General features: G+C 41.7%; 1 protein-coding gene and 1 long non-coding RNA gene across 7 annotated transcripts in view; one reads left to right on the top strand and one right to left on the bottom strand.

Annotated features, from left to right (window-relative positions):
• EPHX1 (epoxide hydrolase 1) overlaps positions 1-19,029 on the top strand; it is a 330,376-nt gene that overhangs the window by 14,428 nt on the left and 296,919 nt on the right. For 4 of the 6 annotated variants that reach the window (XM_050895060.1, XM_050895061.1, XM_050895062.1 and 1 more), the window contains 6 exons: positions 1,378-1,605; positions 2,647-2,776; positions 3,281-3,495; positions 5,927-6,035; positions 7,029-7,154; positions 8,735-9,796. In XM_050895060.1, coding sequence (XP_050751017.1) covers positions 1,378-1,605; positions 2,647-2,776; positions 3,281-3,495; positions 5,927-6,035; positions 7,029-7,154; positions 8,735-8,960 — 1,034 coding nt within the window. In that variant the 3' untranslated portion in view covers positions 8,961-9,796. Of the gene's footprint in view, positions 1-1,377; positions 1,606-2,646; positions 2,777-3,280; positions 3,496-5,926; positions 6,036-7,028; positions 7,155-7,232; positions 7,298-8,734; positions 9,797-19,029 lie in introns of those variants that run through there. The other 2 variants (XM_050895064.1, XR_007766311.1) reach the window with 2 other exon arrangements.
• Positions 3,429-7,071, bottom strand: LOC127015256 (uncharacterized). The gene is made up of 3 exons (XR_007766312.1): positions 7,021-7,071; positions 6,427-6,503; positions 3,429-3,489 (listed from the first exon to the last, which is right to left on the bottom strand). It is a non-coding gene; the product is annotated as an uncharacterized LOC127015256 (long non-coding RNA).

Raw genomic sequence — 19,029 nt, 5'->3', positions numbered from 1 at the left:
TTATTTAAATGTATACAACTTGGTTAGTGCTGAAAAAGATAAAAGCAAAAAGTCTTCCCTTAAAAAAGAAAAAAAAAAGATGTATCATCTGAGACAAGAAAGGGAAAAGAAGCTAAGGACAATGCACTATGTATAGCAACAGGAAAAGAAATTTCAATGTTAGGAATGATTACAGAGATGAGACATGAAAAGACAAGATCAAACATGCCGTATATCAGATTCCTAGCTTCTGTCATCACTTGAAAGTTTTTCAGAGAATACAGAAATCCACAGAATTGTCAAGGATGGGGAAATCTCAGTCAGTGAAAGAGGGTGGGATTGCTGGTGAGCTGGAGTTGATGTGAGTAAAATGTGCTTAAATACATCAAGAAGTGAGGCATTCAGGCTCTCCTAAGAGCAAATTATTGTTTCCTAGAAAGCAAAGCCCTGAATGGGTTCGAGGAAAAGTGCTTCACCTGAAGCAACCTAGCAGCTCACCTAGCGCAACACTGTGTGAAGCCGACTGCTTACATACTGTAAGGATCGCAAAGGAAATAGGACTGCAATTTTTACCTTTTTACTTAACAATGAGGAGACTGGTACTAGAACACAGTTTCCTGTTTTGGTTTACTCACTTAAAGAGATACTGAAAGCTTTGGACAAAAGGTAGAAAAGAACTACAAAATTGAGCGCTTTAACTCTTTTAGCAAGGCATTTTTTCAAACCCTTGATTCAGCATGATTGGTTTATCAGCAGTTAAGATGTGTGACTTGATTACAGGAAGCCTCCTCAGACACAGGATACTTACTGAAGGCTTTTTAAATTCCTTTTGCTGTCACGTTAGGATCCATGGCTGGAGACAGAAGCCAGACATGTTCAAATGGAAAGTAAGGCATGCACAAAACAAGGAAAGTGATTAACGCCCCCAGACAAGCAGCTGCTAGTTATGATGGATTCCCTATCTCTTGATGCCTTCAAGTTGCAATTGTATGCCTTTCAGGATGAAAAATCTGTGGTTGGCGGAAGCCCATGTGGTGCCATATAGGGACATTTGGGTAAAATTTAAGGGCACTTGGACTAAATGATGTAATCGTCTCTTGTGCCTTTAAGCTGTGTGAGTCACTGTGTTACCGTTAGTAGGTTGCTTCACTTCTATGTCTTAATTTGCCAATTTATTTTAAAACAGAAATATGCCGACCTCATTTGGCTGCTGTGATGTTTAATTGCCCATTATAAAGTACTTCCAGGTTCTTCAATAAGTGGATCCAGAGAAGTGCAGTGTATTTGGAGGATCACCAAAAAAGGACTTCAGAAAAGATTTATTCATAATCTGTTCTGTGATTAGTTTCAGTGTCATGGTAAATTTGGGCATGTTAATTAATTATTTTATTTTTACAGGCATTGATATCCATTTTGTTCACGTAAAGCCTCCTCGTTTGCCTGAAGGCCAGTCTGCAAAGCCATTATTAATGGTTCATGGTTGGCCTGGCTCATTTTATGAGTTTTACAAAATTATCCCTCTCCTGACGGATCCTGCAAGCCATGGCCTCAGTGATGAACACATTTTTGAAGTCATTTGCCCATCTATCCCTGGTTATGGTTTCTCAGAAGCACCCCACAAAAAAGGTATGATGTATGAGAAGAAACTGAACTAATACAAGCCTAGTCTCACAGTGAGATAGCCCTGTTAGCAGAACAGTAACTCCTGGCTCTTCTTGTTTTCCCAGTGTAGAAACAAAAGATCCTGTGTGTCTTGTGGGAAGAGGGAGATAAGAGTGTGACTTCAGGTGACACTGTTAGTTTCAGGACCAATGTATAGATAATTTACAAAGGAGTATAAAAAGTTAAGAAGTGACAACTCATGAATTGTAACTGAGTTAATGAATTGTGTGTGGGTGAGCAGGAAGAGTAAACTTAATTTTTTACTGTTCCTTTTGGGTGTTTTGAATCCATATTCAACAGCATTATACAGGTAGGTGAGAAGCAACAGTTGAAACAAATCAATTCATGTATCTACATGGTAGATTGCAGCCCAATACCTGCTCGTTCAGCTTGTGCTCTGAATTATGCAAGTGCAAGCTGCAACAAATTGGAGCAAGGTAGTATTTAAAGTGATACTGAGTTTAGTATTTAATTATGTGTGCAGGTGAATGATGTGGGGAAGGTTGGTTTTGCTTTTCTGTACTTCCCTGGTTATGATTTATGTGGTCAGCGTTTAGTGAAGTGGAGAAATGCATCACTAGTGGAAACTTAAAGTTTCCGACTATCATTAAGATGAGACTGTGCTCACAGTAGACAATACGGAAACACATTCCCTGGGCAATGCTCAGTGCCTCTGACAGGGCTCAGCTGGAGTATGACTACAGTTTAAAGGGAGTCTGGCAACCCCTCAGTGGGGCAAGTGCATGGGCAACTGGTGGGGTTAGGAGAACATGAGTCTGCAACAAAGGCTGGACTTTCTCCTCACAGTTTCTGCTTGCTCTCTAGACCTTGCCTGGATGATGCGACAAGGGCTTCCATATAGTCTGTCAGACAGGCAAGGAAAAGCTACAGACTTGTAGCTTTTTAGGAACTTGAACGTTGCCTTTATGGGGAGAATAAATACTGCACAGTCAGAAGCGTAGCTGGAATTAATGCAACAGTGTTCTTTTTTTTTTTTTAATGCAGACTTCAATTCTGTAAGTGCTGCTTCTATTTTTTATGAATTGATGCTCAGACTGGGATTCAACGAGTTCTACGCACAGGGTGGTGACTGGGGCTGGCTCATCTGCACCAATCTGGCCCAGATAGCTCCCAAGTGAGTACCCCTTTGGTACAGTGCTGCATGATTGGCATGCAAAGCTGTTGTATTCTTTGAATAGTTATTTCTTGTGCACTTGAGAGTTCCTGTCCAAGTCCTTATATGAGCACTGTGTAGTTTCTCTCTTCAGTGCTCAGTGTTAAGCAGTGATCCAAAATTACATACCGTAGTTTATACTATATACCTGTTCTTTCAAACGGTTGTGCAGTAGTTTTGTAATGGCCCCACTGGGGTCTGGAGTGGGATAAGTACTTGTAATGAAAGGAGGATTTGTGGCTTAGTGCCCAGGAGTGTGTGCTGATTACTGACAGTTGCCCCTTTGACTTGTCATTTTTGTGTGAAAAGCCACAAAAGCTACAAAGTACAGCTAAGGTCATGATGTAATTAGCAGGTCGGAATTTGAGTGTGTCCATTTTTTTTGATAACATTTTAAATGTAACAACTTTGAATCACATTTTATTTTTGTTAATTTGTGGGGGCTTTTTCTGTTTTTATTTTTAGCCATGTGAAAGGCCTCCATTTAAATCTAGCCTCAGTGACGAACATGGGCTTCATTCACCTGCTCTCCATTCTGCTGGGCCGCTATCTTCCAGGGCTCTTCGGTTTCCAGGATGAAGATGTTAGGCGGATGTTTCCCTTCTTGAAAAAAGGGCTCTACAGGATCTTGTCGGAGTCTGGCTACGCTCACATACAGGCTACAAAGCCTGATACTGTTGGTAAAACAAACAAACAAAAAAACCTTTTGAGCTGAGAATACTTAGTCTGTTCGTTTTAGTTGTACTTTCATAGAAATAAAACATACTGCTTAAAATGCGCAGAAAATAAGTTTTTTTCAGGGAAATTGAAGTAGGAAGGTTAGAGTTTTTAAAAGGTGGGCTCCTTTTCTGTATCCAAGTCTGAAAAGGTTATATATGGGTATATAGCGTTACACTCACTTTCGGATGCAGAAGTGGTAAATCTGCACATCAAAATTGAGTATGCTGTAAGTGCCACTGACCTAATTTTCAGTTTTCATAAATAGTTTATTTAATACTTTTCCACTTCTGCTATCACTGGGGACTGTAATTCTATTGCAAATGCAGCTATGCTGAGAGCAAAAGAGAGTTTCTTCACAGAGAATGGATCACATTCAAATGATGTAAACTACAGGAAGCTTTTAGCTGTCTCAGCACACAATGTAGCTTATTTTTAGGGATAAGTAATACCTGAAAATTAAAATAAAATTTTGTTTTCACTCATTGTTCTGAATCACTTGCAGACTTTCAAGGGAAAAAAAAAAGTGTACCTATGAATGTTCTTTCTAGATGAGCTAGTCACTCAGATTGCTTAACTACTGTAAGTATCTGAGTATTAAGTGTTTCTATTTTAAAAACATCTTTTGCAACTGAATTGAACAACTGAATATATTTTAGTGCAGCAGCAATTCACTCGTGGATTTTATTAAAAACATAGCTAAGGAAACTATTTCTTAATGGTTTTTCATAAGCTTACCTACAGAAGCAGGTATATATTCTTAAAATGTGTAGGCAAAATGATAGTTTTATGGATTTTAAATAATGGTGATTTCTTTGAGTTTTGGTTTCTAAAAATTACTAGTCTCTAATTCCTTTTCTGCTTTAAGAAAAGATGGGGAAGCTGGTAGCTGAAAGATGCCTAGCCATGCTCCTTCTGCTGTGGTTTTCTGGCTGATTGTTGTCCCTACCAGTAACATGTGGTCTGTCACAGCAGACTGCACAGACTGGGAACCAGCAGCCAGTTCATGTTTTGGGAGCTGGAGCAGGAGCATTCCTGCAATTTTGAGGACAAAGAAGAGAGGAGCCTGGCAGGTTCCCATAGGGAGAAAAACACTTTGAAGAAGGGAGTGTAAGGTAGCTGGAAGAAGCACAGCCATACAGGCTACCGCAGTCTTCCTGAGACTTCTGGTGGTACAGGGCTATCTTGCAAGCTGTCCTAAGCGAGGAAGCTGTCTCTGGCTCTTGAGATAGATAGATAGATAGATAGATAGATACACACTATGCTTGCTAATACTATACTCTTGATTGCTTCAGAGCTGGCTCTTGATCAAACTGGCTTGTATGTGTTTGATTTTACACTTATTCTTTGGGAAACCTGCACGGAGTGCGGGTTCATTTTCAACTGACTGAAATAGGCAGTGCCTGTATTCCAAGTACTGTTAGGATCAATGTAAATTTTTCCTATATGTAAACTGATGTACTCTTCTTTGTGCACAGTAAGTATATGAGAACAGGCTATTGCTTGTCTAGTTCTGCAGATCTGGAAAGCATGCTCAATATAACTTTGTCAAACACTTGGTATTTCAGTTATCAGTATTAGTTGTTTGATAACTGAAACGCAACTGTCATGTTTAAATAGCAATTACTGATGAAATTGTGCTAGCTGCAGTGTTAGGCATCTTTCAGGAAGGTTGGGTTGCATGGATGGAACTTCAGATATATTGCTGTTCCTCAGGAAAAGCTTTTTCTAAGGTTTTTCTGAGCAGCTGGGACAGTTTATGGTCCCTGTATTTCACAGCACTAGGATGTATTAGCAAAGTTCCAGGTGCAGGTGTGTTTTTTCTGTCCAAGCAAAACAAACTATAAAAAGTATATTAAGTGCTGTTCTACATGAAGGCAGTTGGCTATTGCTAATTCAGAAGATGGACCTTTTAGTAAAGCTTTGCTCTTCCATAATGACTTTCTAATAATCCTTAAGATGTTTTTGCTGTTAGATAATGGTGCAAATTCTCCTGGTCATGTGTAGGCATGTGGGGTTTGGCCCTGTAATGCTGTTTAATACACGACAACTTCCAGGTTAATGGAAGCAAACCCTACTGGGCACATAGAGCTTAATCTTATTAGCTTACAAGAAAAAAAAACCCAGCAGAAATCCAATACTGTTACATCAGTTCAAAAAACATACAGTGTGAGCTAATGCAGAGCCTGTTGGTTTGCAGATACTATCAGTTTATGATTCAATAATAAATGGCTCCAACTTGTTCTACTATTTTATTTATTTATTTAAGAACATAGCTGCTGGAACAGCTTTGTGAAGTTATCTACACTGTATTATAATGGGCCGCTTCTGTAACAGTCTGAGTTCAGTAGTCGGATATCACAATTTTAGTTAAATTTTCCTCCTCCTTTTCAGGCTGTGGTTTGAATGACTCTCCTGTAGGACTGGCCGCATACATCTTGGAGAAGTTTTCTACGTGGACTGATCTGGAATTCCAAAATTTAGAGGATGGAGGACTAGAGAGGTAAGCATTTCCTCTTATGCCATTTTGGATGAGGTGACTAAGCCCAGAGTCATAGCTAAAGAAGTTTGTCTGAATTGATCGCCTCACATCTCCTAGGGAGCCTGTAGTGACCACAAATGGTGCAGTGCTGTACTACAGCACGCAAAGAAGCAAACAGGCCATGAAGGCTGATGTACTCCCTTCCCACTTTGATCTCCTAGAAAAGAGATACACCCTGCAACTCCTGGGTATTAAAAACTGACTTCGGTGGAAGAATCTCATTAGGACAGAAAAACAAAAGTTTAACGTACATTAAGAGGCTGGGAAACAGAACTCATGATTCATTTTCATACTAATACTTAACTCTCTATGAATTTGCTTTAGATTGATCAGTATTGCTTCATCTACCTACCATTTGGTAATAAAGGATCATTCTTAGCGTGCGGCAGAAATCCGAGATGAAGTCCCCTTTGAAAATTGCTGAGGTACCTGGCAGGAATGGAACAAAGGGGGCACGTTATGAAAAGGTCCAGTGACAATGGATTTGAATAGAATGTTTGCACTGCATACAGCTAATAGTTTGATACGAAACATGCACTGTTTACAGCACATGTTGGTGTGATGGCTCTATTGAAGGCTCATGGTAGCATTTCAAATTACAAGCAGTAAGTGGCACAAGCTGTTCCATGTGCTCTTCTGCTCCTACCCACCCAGTCTATGGACAGTAGAGACAGCTATGCTGGAGCATAAGGTGCTTGTTGGAGTCTGCCTTCTGTGTAGGAGTTAAAATGTCACTTCCCAGTTTGTGTCTGAAAGCGTTTAACATGCTTTATTGGTCACTGACAGACAGAGGGGGAGTAGCACGCTTCACCTTTCAACTCTCTTCTTAACCAAGTTAACTATTTTTTCCTGGAACTTTTTTTTCTTACAACCAAACCAAAGTCAAGTCCCTGCTAAAGTAATGCAAAATGGAATTCAGTTCTAACTAAGCAATCTCTGGGCTTACCTATTCAGGAAGTTTAACCTGGATGATCTGCTCACCAATATCATGATCTACTGGGTGTCAGGCTGCATAGTCTCCTCAATGCGTTTCTACAAAGAAAATTTGCAGAAGGGGATAGGCACGCAGAAACATGAAAGGTAAGTGGTTTTTTTTCTTTAAATATTTTGCCCTGAACTTAATTTTATGGTTGCAGACAGGTTGCTTATGTCTTCTAGCTGCTGCAAGTTTCTGAATGCTGAGGAAAAGCAATGCTGTATCACAATGTTCCTCTGCAGGACAGGTCTGTTAGTTGATGTACTGTGTTGTGCTTGGAAAACCCGGTAATTAGGTAAGAATCCTGAACCATCAGTAAGGAGATCTGACTGGAGGCACTGCTTGAGGACCTCCATTCATGGTGTATCTAGCTAGGGAAAAGCCTGTGCAAGTACTTCCAGATTTTACTTCAGTTACTAAATTAGCCTGCAACTGAGTCACGCAGTCAGTTTTGTTTATTATTTGGTTTGTAGTTCTAGTACTTTTTTGGACACAGTTTGCCTGTTTCTGCAAAAGATTTAAGTCCTACCTTTGGAAGCAACTTCAGTATACTGACAAACTGCATAATTTGAAAGTCAGTAAGACTGATGTTCCTGCTCCGCAGACACTTAAGACAGCAGCTTGGTTGCATATACTTGTGTCAGCTTGAGTATTAGTGAAGGCTTAAACCTGCCCTGAGGTATTTGCAACCACAGCTCACTGCTATGGTATTTATTTAGCTGTGAAATGATGCTCCCAGGAAGCTGACTCAGTTCTTGAAGCTGTTGTGGCTACACTGTGGGCAGTATCCTGCTCCGATTCTGCCTACACGAGATGAGCTAGATGAGCTTCTATGTGCCTAGAGGAAAGAGTCTCAAAGTCCTATGTAAAATGACATAGTCCTGTTTTCAGGCTGCCATCGGTTACGTGTCCAACAATTTTTGTATCTAAATTTTAAAGTCTGTCACTTCTGACAATGCAGCTTATGTGTATGGGATATTTAAACCTAGAAAATGTTGCTCTGTTTATAACAAGTGGGGATCATTCCACTTTCTAAGATACTTTTTCCCTCAAATCCGGTTGCTTCCCTACACTTACTAACGTGCAAAATGTTCTGTAGAGTGCATTCGTGCCAGTTAAAAGCCAGAGCTACTTTACAGGGTCAAGTCTCACGTTCAGAAACGTTTCCTCTGAACTAGTCTAGATTTACTCTCTATTATTCCTCCTCTCTCCTCCCCCTTTGCAGCAGTTCAAGATAATTCTTCCCCTGCCCACCCTCCAGTTGTCCTGCCAGGCTCAACATGTTCTGCTTGTAATCTTCACTGTAAATCTCTCTCCAGCTCTTGTCAAATTGTGTGCTTTCCCCTCAATACATGACTCTTGAGCCCTGAATGCAGCATGAGGCAACTTGATACCCACCACCTCCTAGGGCTCTCTTCTCAATTTCCATGCTTCTAACTCTCATGCCGTGGATCCCTTGCAAAATTGCCTTAATATCAACGTATGCAAAAAAAAAATATTTCCCCCCCCCCCCCCCCAGGAATGGGAGCGTTGTCTAGTCTTCAAATTTAGGATCTGGAAGTCAAATTTTAATTGCCTAACAATAGTGTGCCCAACTGTTTGAGAACAACATTTCCTTGGGACTTTCCATTTCTTGCAGAGTTAAGTGTTTGAAAGATTAAAATTATTCTCTCTCCTCTCTCAGGCTCACAGTACAAGTACCTACTGGCATTGCCTCCTTCCCTAATGAAGTCATGCACACACCCCAGGCTTGGGCCCAGAAGAAATACACCAACATAGTTTCCTTCCATTTCATGCCTCGAGGTGGCCACTTCGCGGCTTTGGAGGAACCTGAACTTCTTGCTGAAGATATTCTGCAGTTTGTTGGGAAAGTAGAGAAAGAGCAACTTTGTAGAAAGAAAGGAGAATAACTCCCCTAGCAAACAACGGGGTAATTGCTCATAGCTTAGCACATGTACAGGCCTTACTAAGTCTACTGTAATCCATGTAATTAGATCTTATTCTTGACCAGATGTGAGAGAGGACAGCAAGAAAAATGCAGTATATCTCAATGAGATACTGCTGGGGGGACCTACTGATTTTGGGTTGGGTTTTTTTTTTTGTTCAGCTAGGCGAAGAAAGTAGCATGAAGATTACTTGGTTATCTTCTCCCCCAAGCACAGACATGTAAAGTCTGTTCTGTAGTATTCCTGACTCTTGCTTTGAAATTGAAAAATAGACCTTACAACTAATAACTACTAACAGTTTAACTGTTATGAAAGGCTTTTTTTCACGGCAGCAGTAAAACTTGAGTTGGTGTAGGTGTGAGGTTCCTCGCATAAAGAATGGGGAACAGCCTAGCAAGACCTAACTTGCACAAGTGCATCGGTTAATCAGCACCGATGATCTACAGTACCTTTCAACGAGCCAGCTGGCTACTTCTGGCTGCCTTCCTCTCCCAGCCTGGGCTGTTAAGCAGCTTCCCGGCTGTGAGGAAGCTCAGCTCCCCTGCGCCAGGCTCCAGGGACAGCAACATGTGAGGAGCAGCTGAAACACACAGGCGCCTGTAGCTCGGACCAGAAGGAGGGATTGGGTAGGTGTAATTATAGCCCAAGCTACCTCTGCACTGAATTTGTACTTTTAACTAAAATCATAGCCCTGGATAGGCTCAAGACACTGTGGCTTTGCGCTGCTTCTGCAGGGTATTGTATTCCTACTAAAGAATAAAAATTTGATTAATTCAAAATTAAAAGAAACTTGCATTAAAATTTTGAATAATACCTGTGTGTTTCTTTTAAATTTTTTAATAACTGAGATTTTGCTTGGTGACAGCAGAGAGAAGCGTCAATTCAGAACCTATTGATTCTGTACTGCATCTGTTACAAAGGTCAGATTGAAGGCAAACTGCTCAAAGAAAATTGAATTTGAAAGGCTGTTTCTGCCAGCAACAGTCCCCAGTGCATGCAGTTGAGCTTCAAACACTCTTAAACTGTATCCAGATGACCGATTTCAGTATGGTTTTGTTCTCCAGTCACTTCAGATATACTTCCCTACCCCTGCAAGCACAGGGAAATATAATCCACCAATAACACTTGCATGGATTAGTATTATTTCACAATATCAATTGAAATGGAAGCTGTTAAATAAGAGTCACTCCAGCAGAGCCCTGCTCCATCCCACAGGGCTTTAGACTCAAGAATACCATGTAGCTTGTTTCACAGAAGGCAAGTCAACACTCCTGCTGGGCACATTTGAATCTTAGTGCTCAAAGCCACCTGATGTGCCATGACAGAAAATCATTAGGGCAGACGGGTTGCGGACCAGCCTGGATCAGTTTTCTGAGCAGAGATGAGACCTCTCGCTCCCTTTCCTCTGCCTTCTGTGCTGCTTCTGCACCCGGGTGCCAGCAGAGGAAGGCACAGTAGCTCTCGGGTCTCCCTACAAGATTTGACTGCAGCGCTGCCTTAAAGAATTCAAGTACAGCTTGAAGGTCTAAGACAACTAACTGCTTCCAGATTAGCAGTGAGCGCTAATGCTACGTGTACTTGGAAACGCTTTCATTAGTCAAAATTTGTGTTCTCGTTTGCAAAATGTTGTATGGTTCAGGCCAGTCTGTTCTGAATAGACAGGAAGAAAATACAGAATCATTCACTTTGTCTAAACCAGACTCTTCTCAGAGAAGACCATCCCCAAACCTGTTTCAGGTGCAGTATATTGAAAAAAGGTTGCTTATTCAGGAGGAATCAGCTCACCTCTGACGACGACAGCTGTTTACAGGCACCACTGTGCTCCCTCTTGCACTAGTCTTGATCTCTGGCCATTTGGTTTTGCCTTCCTTCTGTCCCCTGTGTGGCCTTACATTTCAGAGCTGGAGATCATCCTCTCTCATCTTTAATGCACATGCAGACATCTGCTGTGGTGCTAGGGAGCGCTGCCATATTCTGGTATCACTGAATACTTCCCCAGGGACTGTTCAGTCACAACACAGATAAAGTAAGTGGGAAGGAAGTTTGCTATACGATACCTGCCAAACCGATTTTCAGATGCGAGTAGAAGGCTCGAAGCATTTTCTCTCTCCCTTCTGGAGCAGATCTGCTTCAGGGGGCCCAGCCTCGATGAAAGGAAGCACATCAGGACTCTGGTTTGTGATCTTATGTTACAGCAGCTCTTCCAGGCTCAGTCACCAGCGAGAGCTGGACAAAAAAAACCACCGCCTGTAGAACCTTTCTATTTTTTAATATGCCTCACAGTGCTCAGCAATCTGAGACAATGATAATGAACAGAGGTGGTAAACGAGCACGTCCCTGCCCCGCTCTGCACGCCAGGTAAGTGCACTTCAGCCTACTACAAACACGAACTGTCCACACTGTCAGTTTTACTGAGTATAGAAGGTAGGCACCGAGACACTAAATCCAGCACAAAAATGGGTTTGATTAGCTACTGTCCGAAAGAGAAAAAATCTGGACCTAAAAAGGTGTAGACTTTAGAAGCTTAAAAACGATAATTAAACACCTGTTACATAGCAAAGGTTGTTCTGAATTCTGATGTCACACTTCTCAAACCTTAAGCCCACAGCTATCAGCAGCTGTTGTTCATCACCTACTTATCTACACTTAGATACAAAGAGTCAGTGAAATAATACTATGACGATGTGAAAGAGTGTAAAAGATTCAGCTATGTGCCAGCTGTAAAGCCTGCCATCGATTCCCCTCCCCTCCTTCAAAATAATCATCTGTTTTCAGCAAAACGCAGCCAATCCCGCTGCTTGTAGTGCAAGGTTTAATACTAATGAAGTGTTTGTGGGCTAGTGATAGCATCTGCATCCCTTCCTGCAGGGAGCAACTCTCCCACAAGCCTGAGATTTGGATTTGATAACCGCCTTGAGTGAATCCAGACTCACTTCTGATACACTCTGGTATTGGCTCACGGGCAATTATTTGGTACAGTACTACAGTGAGCAGTGCAAAAGTCAGTCAGATAATCAGAAATAGTTTTAACATTTCTGTTGTTAGCAGATAACTGCATATCAGATTATTGCAATAGCAATAAGCAGTAAGAAAGGACTCCCTGCTGTTATACTTGTTCTTATTTAAGCGAGCCAGCTGAGTACCTGCCATTCAGACAGTAAGTTTCCTCTAACAAGGCCAAACGCGCTGCTGTTGGGCTGGCTGAGCTGTTTCCTGGGAATAGTCTCTTTGAAATAGCAGCTATGGCCTTCAGGAGAACCCAGAATGCGGTGACACTTACTTTGATGCTCAAAACATTTTGTTTTGCCCCAGAGCCATTTCTTGGTGAAGCATCCATTTCTGGACCAAAGTGGCCCCAAAGTCTCTGCTCAAAGAAACTGCTTGCTGTCCTAAAAGCCATTCCTCCTTAAGTTGCTCCAAAACATGCATTTATCCCACACTGAAACCAGAAGTAGCTGACCTAAACCCTGCTTTTTAATTAGCCAGTTACAGCCCATGAAGAGTCTGGATAAGAGGTTCAGAACCATGGAGATGCCACTGAAAATAAACAGAACTTACACTCTGCCCCCGCAGCTGAAGTGCTTTGGAAAGTATCTGCTTCTGGTATGGAAAAAACACTAGTAAGGTCATCTTCCTCTCATACAGCTCCAGCTAAACTAACTCCCACTACAACCAAATTTGACTTCTGATTTTTAAACTACAAACCATAAAATCCTGAAAAATCCAAGCCACTACATGCAGCCTTTGGACAACTTATACAACTAAACAAGACAAGACCATGTACATTAAACAAAAAAGTCAGGCATTACTCAGATTATGAATGAAAAAAAATATGAATAGAATTCACACTTTCATACGAAAAAAGGAAGTTAAACCATCATTCAGTGAAAAATAGAATCTGTTAAGTCTAGCATCACAGTTAGATCTAGATCCATAAGGGGCACTATTCATCACCACTGAGTCAGCTAGAATTGCTCGGGAGCAGGGATTGATCGGTTCAAGACAGTCAGTCAAATGTACATTCTGTTTTATAGCAGGTGCAATACATAATATGCATTAAATGAAGATACATTTTTGTCTGAAGGAGGAATGGAAAGATCCTTCTGGATACTGTGGGAAGAGACAAGGAATAAATCCATATTGATTTCAGGGTAGCTTATTTTAAAACACCGAGAAATGATGCCACTTGTTTTACTTGCTGTAATAGCACTTTAAGGAACATAACTCACACTAGAACTGTCTTGCTTAGGATTAGTTTTCTTTCATGGAAGAAATACCCTGTGCAGTGCCAGACAGCCCTGATGGTGTTATGGCAGTGCTGCTAGAAGAATTAGCCCCATTACAATTGTCAGTTGTCTTCTGGAGAGCAGTATTTATAAACAGATCTGCGCTGAGTGACAGCTCTTTCCCCTTGCTAGATGTAGTCCAAACGTCAGTCTTCAAAATACCTTCCTGACTGGATTTTAAGATGTTAAGGATGCTTATGCTCTCCCTGTGTTGAACTGAATGGCTGCAGTTTTGAGGATAGGACAAATGATAAATGAGATTTAAGTGCCGAGTTTCCGTCTTCTTAAATGAAAGATAATCCCCCTTGGCAGCAACGGTTCAAACCACTGCAGATGATCAGTGCAGAGAGGGTACAGCACAGAGAAAAGGTGAACAGAAACATGAGAAGCCAAAACCACACTCAACCGCCCAGCTACTGAGTCAAAGATACCAACACGACAAACTTAACTATACGTGAAGACTGACTCACCACTGTTTCAACAGCACAAAAGAGGTGCAAGGAGGGAAGCCGACTGCTTCACCTTGCCTATGCTGCCTGTCCCAGCAGCTGCAAGGGGCCCGGCATCCCGCTTGCAAAGCCTCCTGCCCCCAAGGCTGAGCAAGGGGCTCCGGCTGTGTGCGCAGCCCAGCTGTCTGCCCCTCGCAGCAGCAGCAGCAGCAGCTGCAGCCTGCTTTGGGCCCAGGGAGGGCCAGGCCCTGGAGGCAGGTGAAAAGAGAAACCACACCCTCAGCTCTGAAATTCCTCCCAGTCCCTGACTTGCCCCCCACTGGTATTCACTCCACATCCCAAACAAAACCAACTTTTGCCTGTCCTGCTGATACTGGCTTCCTGGTAAATACCCCATCCTTCCTTCTTAACAGGATCCACCTACTGTTGCTTCATTCCTAGTTGTCCATTGCACAAGAGTACGTGGATGTGTCCCACCCTGAGGCACTCAGCTAAGCGATGGATGTCAACGTCTTCCTCTGCCGAGGGGAAAGGCCTAGCCCAGCTAACGTTCTTCCCACTATCTCTGTACGGCATCCCTCAGTGCGATTTTGTGAGCTTGGGTTGCAGCTCTGCTCCAGCTGAGGCTAAGCGGAACCACTCACTTTTGGGCTATGGCCATTGCTGCCTTGTAGGATCTCATCTCTGCTCAGAGTGCACCTACTACCCTTTCAACTTCCCCAAAGGGAGGGAAGCCTAAGAGCAGCTTTATTTTCCAGCAGTTCTTAAGCTCTTTTGCAACCAAGCCTGCATTGTTGGGGTGGTTTTGTATGTAAATACATTTGTATCTCTTGAGTTCTAGGAATTCTTGTACAGCCTCAAGGGAACTAATGTCCATCCCTGCATTTTTGTCTCAATGGAATTTTTTTTTGCATCACCCCAAGTCTTTTGTGGCTGATAAAGCTTTTTGCAGTGATCAGAAGGCATTCTTAATGTTTCAGAGAAACCAGAGACAAAGAGGGATTAAGTAGTATCTCTCACAAACTGAGCAGAAGAGCTCACTGCAGAACACAGATGATATAATTCTCCTAACTTCACCGCTATGTATTTTCCCTTTTGAAGCTAAATACCAGAAATAATTGCTTAAATGATTCCTCTTAAAGGTCCACAACTGATTTATTTCTCAATTTTTGCCCTTTTCTTTCCAGCAGATTCTGATTTCCGGTCTCAGAAAGGAATGAATTCTTCCTGTTTTAGGAACAATTTTGAAGTCACAGGCATCAAATATAAAAGAATACCCTACTTCATTCTCTAAAGCAAGAACCCTGTCATAAAAAAATTCAACGCCTGCAACCAAATTATGGTACTTAGCAATTCTTTAAATCCCTTCCTTTTCCATTTTCCTCTGTGGAGATAGCTGCTGGTTTTATTTCTCTATGTCTATAGATGGAGGGGAAAAAAATACTGGTAATTTGCCTTCGGAAAGAAAATAATTTAGAATTCAAAATAAGTTTTGACATGGAACATCTTCACTTGAAAGAAGCAACTTGGTGCTTTACATTTCAGGAGAGCAGGCTGTAATAAAGCTAATCGATCTGAAAAGCCAAGTATAAAACACCACTAAATGCATGGAAGATTTTCATACAGAAGGAAGGCAAGCTGTATACAAAAATACATCTATCTTACATTCCCTCTGCTCTCAGTCTTCCTCCTGTACTGCAACTTTTTTTTTTAATACACATCTGAGAAGCACAACAGATACCTTTCAAAAACAGTCACTAACTTCCATCACAAACTTTCACCCTTTTGTGTCACTACATAAAAATTGGAGGTTCACAACCACACAGCAGTAATGATGTGAGACAGCAACAAATTCTGGCTCCTGTTTTATTCAGAAGTACCTTATGACATACCATACATTACACTTCTAGAACTCTATTTTAAACACCACTTTTGAGAAGAGTGTCTTCATTAACTATTAACCAGCACTTAATTAATCACTAAGTCTAGAAACAGATATGAAAATTTCTCTCTCTTCTTCTTGGCTATTTACAGTCTCACCCATTCCCACTTGAACGTCATGCACAGATCTAGCACAGAGCGTTCAAGGATATCAGATCTTGCAACCACTGTCCTGTGGCTTCTCAGAAAAAGCTATTTTACTTCAAGATCTAAACATATTCATCAGTTTACAGTCTGGAAGATAAAAGTGTTTTAAGGCCCTAAAATGACACTATCATATCTGTGTTATATCATATGTATCACATATCTATCACATCTTAGGGAAATAATATGATGGGATGAAGCTCTGGACTGCTGAAGACCACAAACTTTGTACCAGCAGACATTTCCAAACCAGAACTTTAGTGGAAAGAGAATTCCACCCAGAATTGAAGCTGGAAATATATTTAGCTCATTAAGTTAGTGAAATTCTTACTTAACACACAGAATATTACTTCCCACTAGCCATAAAAGTTGGTCTTGAGGTGGGACTTTGAATCCATTCAAAAGTGAGAAGATCAGATACGTGTTACTCCAGAACTCTCTTAGGAAGGCAGGAAATAAGCTGCTACAGAAGGGACCAAATCCTCCTCCAGGAAAGCAACAATGTTTGCTGTCAACCAGGAGTCCAGAGTCACCCTGTAATGGAGACTGCAGGCTCCTGGCTGGAAGAGATTAGTAATGGAGGCACATTCAGTAGGGAGAAGCAGCTTCGCATACTACACCAGTTAATTCATGGGGCCACATTCGTTGTTTCATCAAAAGAATTAAAAGCTAATTATGGTACGTGCAATAGAAAGACAGCTGATGTTGATACACATTCTCTCCAAGTAACAAATGCTTACAGACTCTGCTGACAAAGAACAAGTGAAGATAAGCCAGGAGCTCTGTGTTTGAGCACAAAAAAATTGGGAAGTTGCACTTGCTGCAGCTGAGATGCTACGGCCTAACCAATAGGGTGTCGGACACAAAGCAAGAGCCAGGAGTTAACCCAAGAACCAAAAAACTAGAGGGAAGAATGTTCCGTTACAATGACCCAATCTTCAGTGTCTCCGCTTTTGGTCATTTCCTTTCTGTTTTGATCTGTCAGACAGCTGTCCTCAGAAAGAAAGAACAACTTCTGTACCTCTGAAATATGTGAAACAGGCACTTGCAGCTGTTACAGACAGGTGACAAGCAGAATCATTTGAGAAGTCTTGTCTAGGTTAGACAGAGAAGGAATTTGCAAGACCACTTTAAGAAGATAAGACATACGTCCTCTTTGCAAGTTATGACCCTGGCCATCATTTGGAATTAAAAGTGTGTATTTCCTTGCATTGTTGCTGTTTATAGACAATAAAGCGTGTCTTTTCTTTGTACTCAATGGACTTGGGTTTGTGTCAGTGACAGAAAAAGACCTCTCCTCCCCAAATCTTCCTGTGTGTCTCACTTCTGCTAAGAGTCAGGAGAACAACTCTGTGGTCTGCTGCTTCTAGGACAAGCCCACCTTCTTGAAAGGCATAAAAGGCTTCCAAACATTAATAAATGAACTATCTGTAGATCATACACGAGAAAGCTTTCAGTTGTGCTGCTAGCATCTGTGGGTAAGCAGAGCTGGGAATTGGATTTCGGTAAAGAGACAGCAAGAACGTGGTCTAGTGCTACACTAAAGCGTTTAAAAACTGAGCCAGCACAGAGATCTGCTTTTGGCTCAGGACACGGGAAGAGCCCAAAGGAAAACAAGGCATGAACGTGTGCACCTAATGCAAATGAGAAGTTGGATGTGTTGTAGTAAGGCTGGAGGTGAACCAGATCGGGCATACATATAGAATAAGCTCTAACTGGCACAGAGCTAGGTATATCTAAACAAGCCAAGTTTTTTTTGGAGTCTCAGCATACCATATAGCATTTTCCTCACTACAGAAGAAAATCATCTATGGTGAAGTCTTTGCAGAAGCGTACTGAATTGTACAATATCAAATGAGCTCCATTCTTCAACTTTTCAGAGGTTGTCCCCTCAGTTGTGTCACAGAGAATCCCATCACAGACCACGCTGTAGGGCTTACTACTCATTCCTGAGTGTCAGACTTGTCCAGGATTCATGTTCCACAGGAGCACTGCTGGTGGCGGCTGCCAGAACGCAAGTAAGGACTTAGCAAGGAGCGAGGTGGGGGGGAAGAGTTGTTCCAACTGAGCAATGCAAGGCAAGCAGCAGGCACTGGATCTCAACAAATATGGCTTCTGGGAGCTACAATCAGTAACTCCAGCTGGGCCATTTGCTTAGGCTTCCTGCCAAAAGATTTATAAAAAGAACAGTAAAGAATGTGCAATGGCTTTAAATATGAATTTCAAATACAGTGCAGCCAATATCCACATTTGTTGAGGCTTCCATCCCTCAGCTTTTCTCTAAGGCTCAGCAAGGAATGCAAGGAGTTTCTCCTGCTGATCTAATTTTATCCTCTCAGAGATATCCACCAGCATGAAGGAATGAATTAGAGCCAGTGCAGTTTCCTAATTACTTCCAGCTCTCAGAGAGAGACCCAAAAGATACTAGGGAAGCAAGCACAACATAGCAAAGCTGATAAACCAGCCTTTAATTTGTGTGTTGCTATATGTGCAGGTCTTGTAATAATTTACTAATAAGTGATCCCAGCCTTTACTCAAACTAGTGCATGTCCTAATACCATAGACATTTCTATGAGTTTAACTGCAACAGAGTACAGTGGCAAACAAGAATGGCTGCTAGATGATAAGTGAAATATGCAGGTGGTTTCCCCATCAGACACACGAACTGGTTCCTCAAATGCCAGCAATGACTATTTAGCAAGATGCAACTTCCCATTACCTAGCAGGTTTTCTATATTCTATATCTGAAGCACGTTAGCATGACTGGAGGTGGGTTTATTTAAGTTCACAGGAGAGCTGGCCCTGTCTGTACTGAACCCGCACCAGCCACAAGGAGCTTCCTTACCAAGGTTCAGCAGCCTTCCAAGCACAAAAAGGAAATCCAATCACCAAAAGAGTTTTTGTCCTTGATATGACATATTGAACCTTACAGTGTGTATCAAGTCACATGTTCAAAAAAGTAAGTTATACCACAGAGCATAAAAATCCTTCAGTGCCAGCACTCTAAACAGGTCAAGTGTGATAGCTGAATCATTTATTTGATTCCTCAATTAGTATACACATAAGTGTCCACTGCTTCTGCAGACACCTGTATGAGATGGGGTACTGCAGCTAGAAATTAGTTAGAGCAATCACAGACTTCTGATCTAATTAACACAACAGGCTCTGGCTCCTCCTTCTGCGCTCACATCTGTCTGAGAGACTGAGAGACAA

This window comes from Gymnogyps californianus, chromosome 3, assembly GCF_018139145.2.
Source record: "Gymnogyps californianus isolate 813 chromosome 3, ASM1813914v2, whole genome shotgun sequence".
Lineage (NCBI taxonomy): Eukaryota > Metazoa > Chordata > Aves > Accipitriformes > Cathartidae > Gymnogyps > Gymnogyps californianus.
Note: the sequence above shows the minus strand (reverse complement) of the source record. Positions and strands in the feature narration are given on the sequence as shown.